At 42.6% G+C, this 14,255-nt stretch overlaps 1 protein-coding gene across 8 annotated transcripts in view; it reads left to right on the top strand.

Moving 5' to 3' along the window:
• Positions 1-13,826, top strand: part of LOC113060443 (homeobox protein Meis2) — a 56,545-nt gene extending 42,719 nt beyond the window's left edge. For 5 of the 8 annotated variants that reach the window (XM_026229360.1, XM_026229365.1, XM_026229364.1 and 2 more), the window contains exons 10-13: positions 8,786-8,844; positions 9,554-9,664; positions 10,204-10,289; positions 12,353-13,826. In XM_026229360.1, coding sequence (XP_026085145.1) covers positions 8,786-8,844; positions 9,554-9,664; positions 10,204-10,262 — 229 coding nt within the window. In that variant the 3' untranslated portion in view covers positions 10,263-10,289; positions 12,353-13,826. Of the gene's footprint in view, positions 1-8,785; positions 8,845-9,241; positions 9,532-9,553; positions 9,665-10,203; positions 10,290-12,352 lie in introns of those variants that run through there. The other 3 variants (XM_026229366.1, XM_026229363.1, XM_026229367.1) reach the window with 2 other exon arrangements.
• Positions 13,827-14,255: the final 429 nt, after the last annotated feature.

Here is a 14,255-nt window from a genome sequence, read left to right as displayed (position 1 = left end):
TTGAGGGGGAAACAAATAGAGAAAGACTGAAGAAAGAAAATCATCTGAGAGCAGAGGGTGAATGAGTGGGTTAATTTATATGGTTTGCAGGTACGGCTCATAGAGAGACACACGCCGTCTGATGCAGCGCTGTAGGATGGTGCTGCGCCTCGGGCCATCTGTGAGCCGAATAACAATTTTATTACATTGTCATTAAAGCAATTTCACAGCAGTATTGTTTGTTAATGAGAAGCCGCAAACGAGGAGGGATGTCACGGACAGGAGTAGCGCTGAGCTCCGTGCTCTTTTTATATCACTGAAAAATAAATGTGCACTCACCCTTCCCATCCGTCTCTGGACTCTGGCTTGTAAAAGCGAAACCCACTTAAAGCTGAAATATAAAGTCTGTACTGCCAAGGCTGTGTTTATGAGCTGCCGCTGTGCTTTAGTGCTCACTGCTCTGATAGTGGGACTACATGTGTGGAATCCAGCACAGGACAGCCGTCTCTCGTCTCACAGGCGCAGGAGAGGCGAGACTGTTTTGGTTGTGTTCGGCTCGGCTGGTCCTGTGGAGGATGTGTGGCTGACAGCTTCCTGTGTTTCACTCTCAGACGGATCAGTTGGCTTTTTCCAGTTATTTATAGAGAGCCAGATCTGCTGCTGCTCATGCCGAGGATGAGGGAAATACAGCCCACATTAGTGAAATAAAGCCTGAGAGAGAGAGAGAGCGAGCGAGCGGGAGTCTTTCTGCTGACGCTGCAGATGAACATAGCGTGAGCTCAGAGGAAGTTAAGAGGGAAAAAAAGAGAGGGAGGCTCTGGAGAGAAGAAGCACTGATAATCAGGATTTGACGGAACGAGTTTATCAGTTTCAGACTGAACAGGTTTGTGGGATTCTGTACGTTACTCAGATCGTCACAAAAAAGACTCAAAATAACTTCAGTTCTTTTCTGGCCAGTAAAATCATCTGCTGAACCGTCAGAAAACAAGGATCACATATTATTTATTATTTATGTCATATACAGATGCAAGTTTTGCAAACAAAATTTGGAAAATGTATGAAAACTGTTCATACACAGCTGTTATAGATATTTTCTTGAAATAAAAGACACATTTTATATAAATAAATAAATCTAGATTCTAATAGGTAACAGGGTTGCCGTTTTTGTTATTTGTTGTAGACTTATAATTTTTTTCATAAGAACATTTATTTATTATGTTATATCAGGTTGTGATTTTTTCAGCTGTGATTTGATTTTCTTGCATTTTCTTCTTTATTTTTATAGCGCTATATACAATACAGATGGTATGAAAGCAGCCTCAAAACAAGTAAACAATAAAATGTAAATAAGTGCACTAATGGGTAACAGAGTAGCAGATTTTGCAAAAATGAAGCTGTCACTGAATCTTGCACCATCTTGTAATTGTGAAAAACTTAAAAACTTAACTTAAAAATTTCTTAATTAAAAATAAATAGATAAATAAATGTTATATAAGGTTGCAACATTTTTTGTCTGGATGATCTGGATGAATAACAGTGTTGCAGATTTAATGTAAATGAAGCTGTAAGTCAGGATGACACAAGCTTGTAGATTCTGATAAACATATTTCCTAAAAGTAAAATATTTGAATAATATTTTTTATAGTAACACTGGGAGCCCTTGAACTTTTAACTTTAACAAAAATAATGAGGCATTCACCGGTGTGAGACTCCGAACCTGATCCCGTCTCTCTCATTCACTCTTTCCGTCTCAAACACCAGCCTCTAATGCCGTCCTCTTACCTGAGATCAATATTCCTAAAAATCAATTTATGGCCCGTGCTGTGAGCTCCACGCCAGCAGCGCTATCAGAAATGAATACTTCAGGTTTGTTTATTGAAGCGTGTCGCGCCAGCGAGCCGAGATGTTCTGGATGAAGTAGCAGCAGAAATAATGGCAAAACGGCACACACAAACACTGGACTCGCTCCAAACCATCTTCACACACCGACTCGGGACATGTCAAAAATATATAAACGCAGGCCCCTTTAAGCGTCTCTTTGACTGGCTCTCAGTGGACACTCCAGTGAGCTCTCGTCTCTCATTATCAGTTTCCACACAGCGAGAGACGTGTCTCTGGAGGAGAGAGAGACGTCAGAGAGGGCCCCTTGAGCGTCTGAGAGAATGGGCTGGTTCTGAGACTGAATGGGGTGACGGGGGTGTGGAGGGTAATGACAGAGTCCTCGCAGGCGGCACTAAGTGAAAGGAGGTTAATTGAGAGGTTTCACTGATGACGGGCAGATCTCGGGCGCAGGTGCCCTGCAGCGTAACTTACACTCCACATTAACCAGCGTTACCCTCCAACGTGTGTGTGTGTGTGTGTGTGTGTGTGTCCGCGTGGAACAGAAAACATCACTTGATTTTCTAACCATCAAGTCATTTTTGTGTCTCTGTTCATCACATTCAAACAATTATTTGAAAACAAAAATAATTGATGCTTCTTTTGAGAAAATGCAGAAAATTGTATTTTAAGACTGAAAAAAAAAATGTTTGGAAATTGCTAGTAAATTTCACTAACTATTACTAAGAGGTAACACAGGTAATTAAAAATTACATTTTGAAGTAGAAAAATTGAAAGTAGAAAAAAAAAACAGATTTTTTATTTATTTATTTTGTACAGAACAGATTTTGCAATTATATATTCCAAAAGATAATCCAAATCACTATGACAATATTTTAGGTTTAATTCAGTTAATAATTACATTTAGTTTAGCGGTAGCAATGATAATAAACTATTGCACTGTGCAATATGATGCTCAAGGGGTAGAGAATGGGCTAGAAACATGAAGGTCACGGGTTTGATTTCCCCGGAAAGCAAGAATTTATGAAATGTAAATGTATACCTTGAATGCAATGTAATTTGCTGTGGGTAAAAGTGTCTGCCAAATGCATACATAAAAAAAAAAAAAAAAAAAAAATATATATATATATATATATATATATATATATATATATATATATATATATATATATAAATTACTCTACATATTAGATGGAACACCATTATAGATGTGTCCAGTGTCCATAGTAGTTAGAGATTTGTGGTGGCACAGTCTGATTTCTTCCTGCATTCCTGTAGCTTAAACACCAGATCATACTTGAGGCTTTGATTCCCAAGGACTGCATGAACGGATAAAATACATACCTTGAATCCAATGCAATTTGCATTACGTGAGAGTGTAAAGATGTATTTTTTTTTTTTATTCTGCAGGAACTACTCAAACAAAATGTATCAAATAAATTAAAACAGGGAAAGCACCTTTTCCCGAGACCCTGAAACAAAGTGCCAACATCCCCCCAGAGAGAAAGCCTTGTGTCGGGTCAGAACGGCGACGAGCGTCTGTGATAATCAAAAACAACTTTAAAAGAGAGCAGAGCAAAGGTGCTGAGGGTGAGAGAGAGAGAGAGAGAGGCTCCTCACACAGGTGTGTTGACGCCCGGGGCTCTGATTTGAGCCCTGACTATCATGTCTTTAAGGACGCAGCGTCAGATGTCTGTGAGCTTTACTGGGGCCAAGACAAACCTGCTGCAGTTGTCAGAGCTTGCTGATGCAGCCGGTGAAAGCGGAGAGGTGTTTCTGGTGTGGTAGATGGGCTGCTGTTGTGCCGCAGGACAGAGAGACAGCAGAAGTGCCAGAACAAAGTCTCGCTGTACAAACCAGCAGCTGCTACTCCCCCGATCAAAGCAGCAGCAAGCGGCTCTTCCTGGCCCAGGTGTTTGACGGACAGCTGACAGCTGGGGTCGACTCGGACCCTCCGGACTCTCCGCCATCGCCGAGTGATGCTTTCATATGGTGTATACAGAGCCCGCCACCATGCAGGCAATCAGGGGTACGCTTCCCAAAAGCAAATGTGGAGAAACCCTACAATTTCTATGAACAAAATGGGTGCATTGATGCTGCTCAGGATGCTATCATGCTAACGTGTCCGTAAGGGACGGGATCAGGAACATGCTGAAAAAGAGGAAAACTCAGCACAATCCAGAGACAGCGACAGCGAGGACGGGTCGGTGCCGCAGTGCTATTGATTTATTTTAATTAGCAGCTCGTTAAATCGTGTCAGTTTGCAAAACAAACATATAAGTCTGAGTCTGGTTTTCCACCGGGGTTTTAATGAGTTCTGCACCCCAGAACCCAGAGACAGACAGACACCTCCTCGAGAGGGAGACAGCTGGAGAACACAGACAGACAGACGGAGCGAAACACACACACACACGCTCGCTGCAGTCGTCCATCTGCAGTAAATCAAGCGGGTGAGGTAATGCTGGTCTCACCACTCCTGTTTTAACTTAAAGAAGAGACAGAGAGAGAGAGACAGTGTGTGAGAGAGAGAGACAGCTCTGGTGTGTGTTTGGCCCGTGGACACACGTCTGACCCTGTTAGTGGGTGTAAACCGAGGAATTGTTTGCTTTGATTAAACCTGTGCCTTGCGTGTTAATCTGCGCACACTTCCTAGGTCAAAGTTGACAGCGGTGCTGTCCTCTTCCTCCCTCGAGCCGCCGCTGTTTTCTCTGTTTATTTCATTATCTGTTCATTTGTTTTTGAGTCTCATTAAAGAGTAACTCCATTAGTTTTGGTTGGTTGGGTCTGATATTCTGGCAGGACGGGGTGTTTTTATTGACGAGCAGATGCGGGGTGAGGCGGGTGCGCTGGCTTTGAATTCTCGCTCGTGAATGTGTCAATCCGGTGACCCTGTTCCTGATTGGCCGGCTCTCGTCTCACCCTCCTGTATGATTGGCCGGGGCCAGGCGAGTGCTGCTGGCCTGCGTCCAGATGAGGGCGGTTAGGTTTGGGGTTTTCAGGAAAGGAATGCTGACGACAGGGCCAGTTACCAGGTGTGGCAGCAGGACAGCACGGCTCACACACACACACACACTGATCACATGAGTCCAGGCTTGGTCAGGAATTCCTCGACCGGCCCCTGAGACTCGCGGTCTGTCTCAGGAGAGTTTGGCTGCTGAAGGTGTGTTTGAAGTGAGGTTTGTGGATGTTGATGCAGCTCCACGCTAGAGCGAGGTCAAGTGGTCTCCTGCAGTCCTGAGTCCATAACTCACCGCCGCAGCGAGTCCATGTGTGTTTGCACTGTCTGATCACACATGTGCTTTATGAAGCCAGGAGACAGCAAAACTTGCTCCAACAGGGTACAAAAAAAAAAGGGCAATAACAAAGGAATTTTTCCTTTTTTACAAAGATAAATTAGATTTTCGTTGCAATACTTTTAGCAGAATTTGAATACAGTTATACAGTTTAAAACCTTTTACAATATATATATATATATATATATATATATATATATATATATATATATATATTATTAAAAACATAAATTATTAAATATGAATTATTGAAAATGTAGTCTAAATAGAGCTGGCATTCAGTATGTAAAAAAAAGAAATGCTGGTTTGCTGCATTTTAATTTCTCACAGATTGAAAATGTACTTGTGTGTGTGTGTGTGTGTGTGTGTGTGTTTTAATGAAAGTGATAAAGGAGTTGTTGAATGAAGTAAAAAAAAAAGATTATTTAATTGTAAACATTAGAAATATAAGTTTAAGTATAATTTATAAATATGTGTAATACAATGGTTTTTTTGTGCAAAATTATAAATTATTTCATATATATATAAATGTAATAAAAAAAATATTAAATTTAAATTTTGGTTTGGGAAATTAAAAATAAAAGGTTGAGAACGCTGAAAAGAGAGAAGCAAAAATCATTATTTTAGAGAGGCATTACAGATATTCAGTTTGTTTAAATCTACCTAGTTATTGCATGTTAATTACTAGTTAATCTTAGACTAATAGTTCTAAGAGCATGGGATTTTTGACTTATTATTTTAAAAGGTAATAGACCCTATTAGTGGAAAGCTGCATCATTTGTTTATTTATGTTTTCTGATGCGCTTCCAGACCGAGTGTCAGGAGCACACAGCGTGTGTAAGAGACTTCAGAGCATTCAGTATTCTGAGCTGCGTCTCATGGAGTGTTTGTCTTTGTTGTGAGCGGCAGTAAAGGACACATTCTGTGGCATATCCAGAGAAATGACCCTGTCCTGACCCTTCACCTCTCCTTTAATTATTTGTTTGAAGACAGCATGGGGTTCCCATGCAGAGGGCGGGGGAGTGTGTGTGTGTGTGTGTGTGTGTGTGTGTGTGTGTTTCTGAGGGTTCAGTTCCTCTGCTGTGGTTTATGCAGCTTCAGTAAAGAGTCTAACAGATCATCACAATGCCTATTAGTTCAATATTTATGTAAGCTACATTTTCCCTTTTTTTGGAATATCTTTAGTATTTGGTACATTTGTTTTGTTGTTTATAAATTGTTTATGTGTTTATATTTGTTTTATGTCTCTATAACTATTTAAATATTTAAAGTATCCATTAAATGCATGTTTTATTTCATATGTGTTGTGAAAAATACAAACCAAAATTTGTAGACAGAAATAAAGGCCCGAGTTTGTGGTGTTGTGTGGTCAGAATGCAGTGTGTGTGTGTGTGTGTGTGTGTGCTGGTGGGTGTTGTTCTAAGCACACCCCATTAGCAGCTCATGGGAGGAGGTGAAACTGTTATCAGAGGAGGGTCTGATAATCTCAATTGGCTTTACTCACACTGATAGAATGCACAGCGCTGCTGGGCCGCTCCTGCGGGGTTACTGTGGCAACAGTTTGGAGAGGCAAAACATACACTGTGTGTGTGTGTGTGTGTGTGTGTGTGTGTGTGTGTGTGTGTGTGTGTGTGTGTGTGTGTGTGTGTGTGAGAGGTCAGTCAGTCCCAGCAGCTACTCTTAAAGAAATTCATAAATCACTCTTCTGGCTCTCTCATTGGTATTTTCTTGTTTATGAGGCTTTTTTTTATTTATTTATTTTTTTTTTATTTACAAAACATAATTTAAGTGATAATGTATAAACAGGATCAGGTGTTTATTTTAAGATAATGACTGACTAAAAATATTTTATACTGCATACTACTATTTACTGGTCAGCAAATACAGCAAATAAATTAAGTTTAGGCCGGCAACATAGTTTTCTGAAATCCTATGTTTCTGAAAGAAGTCTGATCACCAAGGCTGCATTTATTTCATCAAAATGAAGTAAAAATAGTAATATTATGAAATATCATTACAATTTAAAACAGCTGTTTTCTAAGTGTTAAAATGTAATTTATTCCTGTGATCAAGGCTGAATTTTTAGCAACATTAGTCTTCAGTCTTCAGTGTCACATGATCTTCAGAAATCATTCTAATAATATATATATAGAAAGAGAGAGAGAGAGAGAGAGAGAATCAATGTTGAAAATACCATCTGTCCACTTTACTGCCATTATACACAAATATTTGACCACAGGGTAAACAGACATGGATCACAAAGCTTCCATAGAACGCAATAGGAAATGAGTGCTGTTTATTTGATAAATGTGTAAGTGTGTGATGAATGGGACAGGTGTGTGTTCATGTGACAGATGATCTTGATATCCACACATCATGTATTTAAACTTCTGTCGTTTGTGTCGGTTGCTCAGTACTAGTGCTTCTTTAGTAGCGCTCCTGAAAGCAGACGTATTCCTCTTTTCCCAGCATTGGTGCAGGGAGCTTCAGCATGTCATTGTGAAGGCACAGCGTTTAAGTTAATGGAAGGTAAGAGCATGTTCGGCGGCTTCAGGAGGGATTAGAGCTCAAATTGATTCCAGTCCTGCTTGTATCTAATGACCGGTCCCATAGAGTCGCCCTGTGTGCGCTCGCCCGCTTCTTTTATGCGGGATAGTCCCAGCATGATCCGAACCCTCGCTCTAATATCAAACACATGTGGGCGCCTTTAACTCTTGCTCCTTTAGTTCGGGTCTCTCCCGGCACGGAGCGGCCGTTTTGTCTTTGACACGGCCCATTCAACATTAAAAAAGTTTCTTGGGCTGGCACTGACCTCCCGATGACCCCGGCGGCCCGAAGCTGCTGGAGAGGTTTTGTGGAGCAGGGCTTATTTGCTGCTGTGCTGGTGATAAAACTTCAGACAGGCTAATTGATGGCCTCGCTGACAAAACAATAGCTGCTGAAAGCCTGGAGCTCATTTACAGACAGCTGGAGAGGAGAGAGACCCCTGCCACGGGCCCTCACCAGGACCAGGGGACCCACTCCCAGGGCCATTGGTATCGCATTTGTGCATGCGTGAGGTGGGGGTTCTCAGTTTGATGAAGTTTCACTAGAAGACTATAGAGCTTTCAGATGAACCTGGAGAACAGCTCAGGTCACTTGTAGAGCTCTCTTGGCAGATCTGAGCGTGTTGTTGAGATCTCACGTGAGATTATGTTTTGAGAAGCAGGAGACTTCAGAAACATCTCCACTTATCTGATTGTTGTCTTGGAGAAACCATTCCAGATCTGGTCTGTGTTTTGTCTTTCTTCAGGCAGAGCTTTGATAAGCTACTCAGACACTTTCATTTATTAACATCATCTCAAATTCATCTAATACAAACCTCCAGAACTCCTGAGTTTGAGCGTGTATGCTGTTTTCTGGTTTATCTGGACTGGCAGTACTCAAGTAGACTAGACGAGTCCATCTCAGATGTCCAAGACCATATCTTTTATGATTAGCTAAGACCAGCTCATCCGAATCCAACTCCAGGACGAGTCTAAATGCTCCAGAAATATGATCTTGTCCTCGAGTACTACAACACCGCTAACTGCTAATGCTACTAATACCAAGTGTTTAATATCAGCCACATGCTGGGTTTGTGATGGCAGGTGATGTAATGGGTCTTGTTTTTCTGTTTTTCTTTGTGTTTTCAGGTTCATTAATGCCAGAAGAAGAATAGTGCAGCCCATGATTGACCAGTCAAATCGAGCAGGTAAACATCATCTCATCTTCTCAACACTGTTTGTGTCTCACTTGAGAGTCTTTGAGCAAGTCTCTCCCATGTCTACGGTACATAGAGAGCAGATTGAATCTAATTGGATGTTCCTCCATCTCGCTGGTTGGAGGGACATTAGTGAATCTCAATGCTAATTGGCCTCAGGAGAACTTTACAGTAATTCGGGAGCGTTTCACCGTTTCTCTTTGTGTTAGGGTACATTAGAAATGATTTGCATAAACATCCAGGAATTCACACCAGAAACATGAGGGAAATTCTGTAGTATTTTGAGTTATCGATGGCTTGATAATGTTTCTCGCTGTAGTAAGAGATGATTTATTAGGATTTCTGCAGTGCACACTGGGATAAACAGTGTTTTTACTGATGAATGTAGATGCAGATCTTCCAGCGACAGCTTTAGTACCACTGCGTGGTTTCTAGATCTCTGACACGCTATGATCTCCTGAACCCAAGACCAGTGAAGCAAGTCAAGAGATAGACATCATTGAGTGCTGCTGGACAGTTGACGCAAACTTCTCTTGTCCTGTTGGTGCATACAGTACGTTGGAGAATGGCATGTGTGTGTGTGTGTGTGTGTGTGGCTGATGAACAGCTCATCGTGTTTGGGCTGCTGCTGGGATAATCGCTGATTGTCTGGTGTGTCTTCTCTCTTCTTCCCCTGGTGTCCACGTTTGACTTCACTCAGGTTTTCTTCTTGATCCTTCAGTGAGCCAGGGAGCGGCGTACAGTCCGGAGGGGCAGCCCATGGGCAGCTTCGTGCTGGACGGACAGCAACACATGGGCATCCGGCCGGCAGGTGAGATCCAGTCACCCCTTCAACATCGTGTTTGATTCTTTTAGACCAGGGGTGTCCAAATCTGCTCAGAAAGGCCAAACTCTGTCTTGCAGAGTTTAGCCACAATCTGTCCTAGCACACCTAGTAATCCTGAAGACCTTGACTAGCTGGATTGTGTGTGTTTGCAGGACAGTTGACCTCCAGAAGCAGGATTGGACACTCTTAGTAAATTCAGGCCTGCTGGTTCTGGTTCTAAATGGTTTCTCTTCCAGTGATCTCAGGTGTCTCACATAGAGTGAGATTCAGGAGAGAAAATATCTCTGGCTGCTCAGACGTCTGAAATCAAAAGACTCCTCTCTCTTTAAAGAATCAAATGATTTTGGCTATCCAGATCCATTTTAACTAACATTTAGGAAGACAAAATGAAAAACCCTGTACCTGAGCAACCTCTTGCTCGGACCTGAGGTCTCCGGGTTGTTGTCAGTTTTATATCTCCTCCTGTGTGTTTGGGATGTTGGGCTCTGCTGGGCACTGACTGTCTGTGCTGTTTGTCTCTGCAGGTCCTATGAGTGGCATGGGCATGAATATGGGCATGGACGGCCAGTGGCACTACATGTAACGGCTGTACAGTAAAGAAAAGGGGGAAGTAAGTACACTGGGACTCTTTTTTTCCTCCGCCTTTCTTTCTTTCAATAGTCTTTCCTGTCCATTTCCTGTCAGAATTCCCCTGAAAACCCAAAATAACACCACAGACGCGCCACTTTACAGCCGCCCTGCGATTGCTAAACATCAGGGCGAGTTTAAACGAGTCAGGTGAGCCGCGAGTCGTGCGATGTTTCCTGGACAGCCTGGAACAAAAACAAGCAGAGAAGCACTAAAGTGGAATTTATTTATCGCTGCAGCGGCGCCGCGCTCCACGTCTCATGCGGCCAATGCAAATGTTAGACATTTGGAGGGAAAAATGGCATCTCCTGAGGTAGAATATGACGGGGTGAAATTAAGCGGGCTCCAGTGAAGCGATAAAAAAAGGAGAAGTGAAACTGTCCTCAGAGTGACATAAATCCGTCAGGGGAAGGATTGATGGCCAAATTATCTTATATGCAAAGACGGGAGCAGTGCAGTACATTACGCTCCCGGAGAGAGATATAGAGACGGCGGGTGACACGGCCATCCTTCACCGGGGGAAGCCGCGCGTCTTTTCTTTTTTACTGGGAACGGAGGGAGATGGAATGGGAATATCTGCAGATGAGAGCGTGTGGGCTACGGAAGGATGGCATTAAAGAACGACCGCATGTAAACGCAGAGATCTCCTCGTCTGATTGAGACGGCCGCCGGCGCCGCACCACTGACATTTGAGAAATCAAGACGTATGGCGTCCCAAAGGTGGCAGGGCACAGAAGATTTTATTTAACACCTCTACTTCCTGCTCAATGAGCCTCAATATAATAACACTTTGCTTGATTAAAAGAACCCTTTATATGTAAATAGACGGCAGTTTCCTGTAGGTCACCATAGCGATGCTGTGACGACCCCCCCCCCTCGTTAATAGACTATGAAACGTGGCGAGAGTGTTCCCTAAAACAGCCGCGGAGACAACATTTGCTCAGCTTGGATAATTTTTAATACGGTGTGGGATAATTTTGAGACTATTTAATTACGAAACATATTTTATGCTTCATGAGCAATTAGATTAATAGCTTAATACAGAGGAATATTAGCCATCTCTGATTCGGTTACACACACACACAATATGCTGTATTTGCTGTTTAATTATGATTGGTGATGGAGTGTGCTCAGAGAGGTGTGCTATGACTGAAGGATGCAGATCTAGACCGAGGTTTGTCCACTGAACATTTAAAGGGAAGAGCTGCAGATTTTAAAGGATCACTTTGCATGTGTGATGAATGTATGGAGAATGCATGCAGTTTCCTCTCAAATACTTGGCCTGCGCTGTTCTTTACTTGAAACAGTGAGTGCCTGACCTTGGAGTGACCCTGTCCCCTCCTTTAAATGACTGTTTTTAATGCCCCTGGGGTCACATTACAAAACACTGGCGTCCTGCTAGTGATTCCACTTCCGTGAACTGTTTGGATTCAGCAGCTCAGTGCCACTAATGTGTTTCACCAGCACTGATTCTACACACGCATCTGTCCTCCTAGTTCTCTTTATGGTCTCCAGCTCAATGTAAGATCTTGTCCTGTATAATAAGCAGATATTGCACTGCTCCCTGAGCGGTGTGGTGTCAACCAGCCCCTCAATAATTTAGCAAGTTGGTAAAGGAACTTAAATCTGTTTGCAGCGGCGCAGCCAGTTCTGTCACTCAATTTTGTCTGGGATTTGACTGCTCTGAACGCTGATAATTTTAGTATTATGAGGTTATTTCCACAATCACTGCATTTTGCCCACAACGCCAAGGTCATGGGTTCGATTCCCAGAGAAGGTAAAATGCATGCATTGTTCTGCTGCGTGACTGAAGATGGATGAAGGAAGGAAATTAATTCTACATCTAAGTGTTTTCTCACAGGTGTGCACAAGTCGATGCACCGAGCAGAGATACAGGCCATTATCAAATGTCTCGGCTCAAGTGTGCTCTTTGTTTGAAATCTCTTTCGCCGTACTGAGTCTGCAGATGCGTGGCCTGAATCTAGATCAGGGCGCTGCGATCGCATTGGTCTCGCACCGCTGACTGTGTGTTTCTCTGAATCTCAGGTCTGTGAGGCGTGCCGGGGGAGTTCGTACCTCAGCGTGGTCCTGTGGGCATGAGCATGGCATCACCGACCCACCCCCTCCACCGAAAGCCCCTCGTCTCCTTCGTTTGTCACACCGAGCTCCTCGTCACCCTCCGACCCGTGCGGCCATGCTAATGCACGGAGACCCCCTCCTCGAGCAGAATGACCACGACTCCTCTGACCCCTGACCACAGCGCTGCTGGACCGGCCAATGACCGAAGGGAACCAACAAACACCACCACGGATGAACTGGACAATAACCCCACGAAAGATTTTTGAAGGAAAAGAGAATGCAGGGAAGTATCCGAAGCTTCACGTGGAATTCCAGACGAGCTGTGATCGCCTTTTATCTTGTGAATTTTGTTACTTTTGTTGCTGGAGGACCAAGAGCTGACAGAAACACTTTGTAAAGTATTGGGTGTCTGTTCAAAACAACAGAGGATGTTTCAGCTAATTAAAAATACACACATGCACACACACACACACATGATATAATGATAAAAAAAAGAAAAACGAAAAAAAAAAAGACAAAAGAGACTCCAAGAGTTCAAACTACTGTAGTATAAAAACATAGAAACTAAATTAAATCTTGTACATTTGTATTCTCACTCACTTTATGTTTCATGAGCTAGTCCTAGAGTAAATCGTTGCCCTGTTTTTCACACTGTGTGTGCTGATCCCGAGCAGAGGAGCTCCGATCGCGGCAATAACGGGAGAATCACGGTGAACCCGCCCCGTCACGGACCACAGCACCGGTGATGACGACGACTGAAGCCCGCGCTCTTCAGAGACCCCTCCGCTTTTTCCGTCATGCATTTAAAATTTTTTGGTCCATGAATGAATGTTGCTCTGTAGGTGAAGTTCTTCGTTTGAATTGCCCAAGCACTGGATTGTGTTGCTTTTATACGTTTTTATTATTATTATTATTATTATTATTATTATTAATTTTGTATCTCGGACTCTCAGAGTAAGAGCCTTATGAAGGACGTGTATCCTCGAGAAGCTGACCGCCTGGGGATCAATAAATCTGTCGATCCTCGGCACACACAGCAGAGAAGCGGTCGACGCGGAGAAAAACTTTAAAAGGATGAAAAAAAGAAAAGAAAAAATGAACTTAAATTATGAACTCAAAGCTCGGTGAGAAGCTGAGAGAATATTGTAAGAAACTTCGTTCAGAGTTCAGTCTATTAATTGTTTCATGTTAGATATTCTATGTGTTTACCTCAACTGAAGACGAATGTTTTTGCTAGTTTCAGATCTGCTGTGGCATTGATATTGTTATGTCCATGATTCCCCTTCCTTTATCAGCACGTGCTCCACTAGAAGATGAAAACTGTCTCCCTCGAGCTTTGTCACAAATACATTCAGTACTTGTATGAGGACTGTGGCGTGATGTTTCAAAGGTGTTCAGTCACAAATGCTGTAATAAATATTTCATTTTTGATTTTGGTAGATTCTTGTGTGCTGTACAGTGTGTTGCACATGGAAAATAATATAATATCTGTAATGCATAAAGAATAGCTCATATAAAATGAATTATTCTTATTTAATACGCTTACAAAGAATTGGGCCCGTTTGTTTTTTCAGCAGCCTGTTGTTGTCGTGTGAAGGATCGTGGCGTGTTACTGTTCTCTAAACCCGATCCTGCTCTGAAGATGTTTGTTCTGACACACGCTGACTTACTGCAGGACTCAGAGGGGCACATGTGCAGGGACTGAAGGGGTTCGAGTCTCAGCGGCGCCTCCTGCTGGCGCCTCGGTCACACTGCACCCGCTGCGCCACGGCAAAGAATTACGATTATTATTATTATTATTATTATTATTATTATTATTATTATTATTATTATTATTACTACTACTACTACTATTATTATTATTACTATT

This window comes from Carassius auratus, chromosome 42 (genome assembly GCF_003368295.1).
Source record: "Carassius auratus strain Wakin chromosome 42, ASM336829v1, whole genome shotgun sequence".
Lineage (NCBI taxonomy): Eukaryota > Metazoa > Chordata > Actinopteri > Cypriniformes > Cyprinidae > Carassius > Carassius auratus.
Note: the sequence above shows the minus strand (reverse complement) of the source record. Positions and strands in the feature narration are given on the sequence as shown.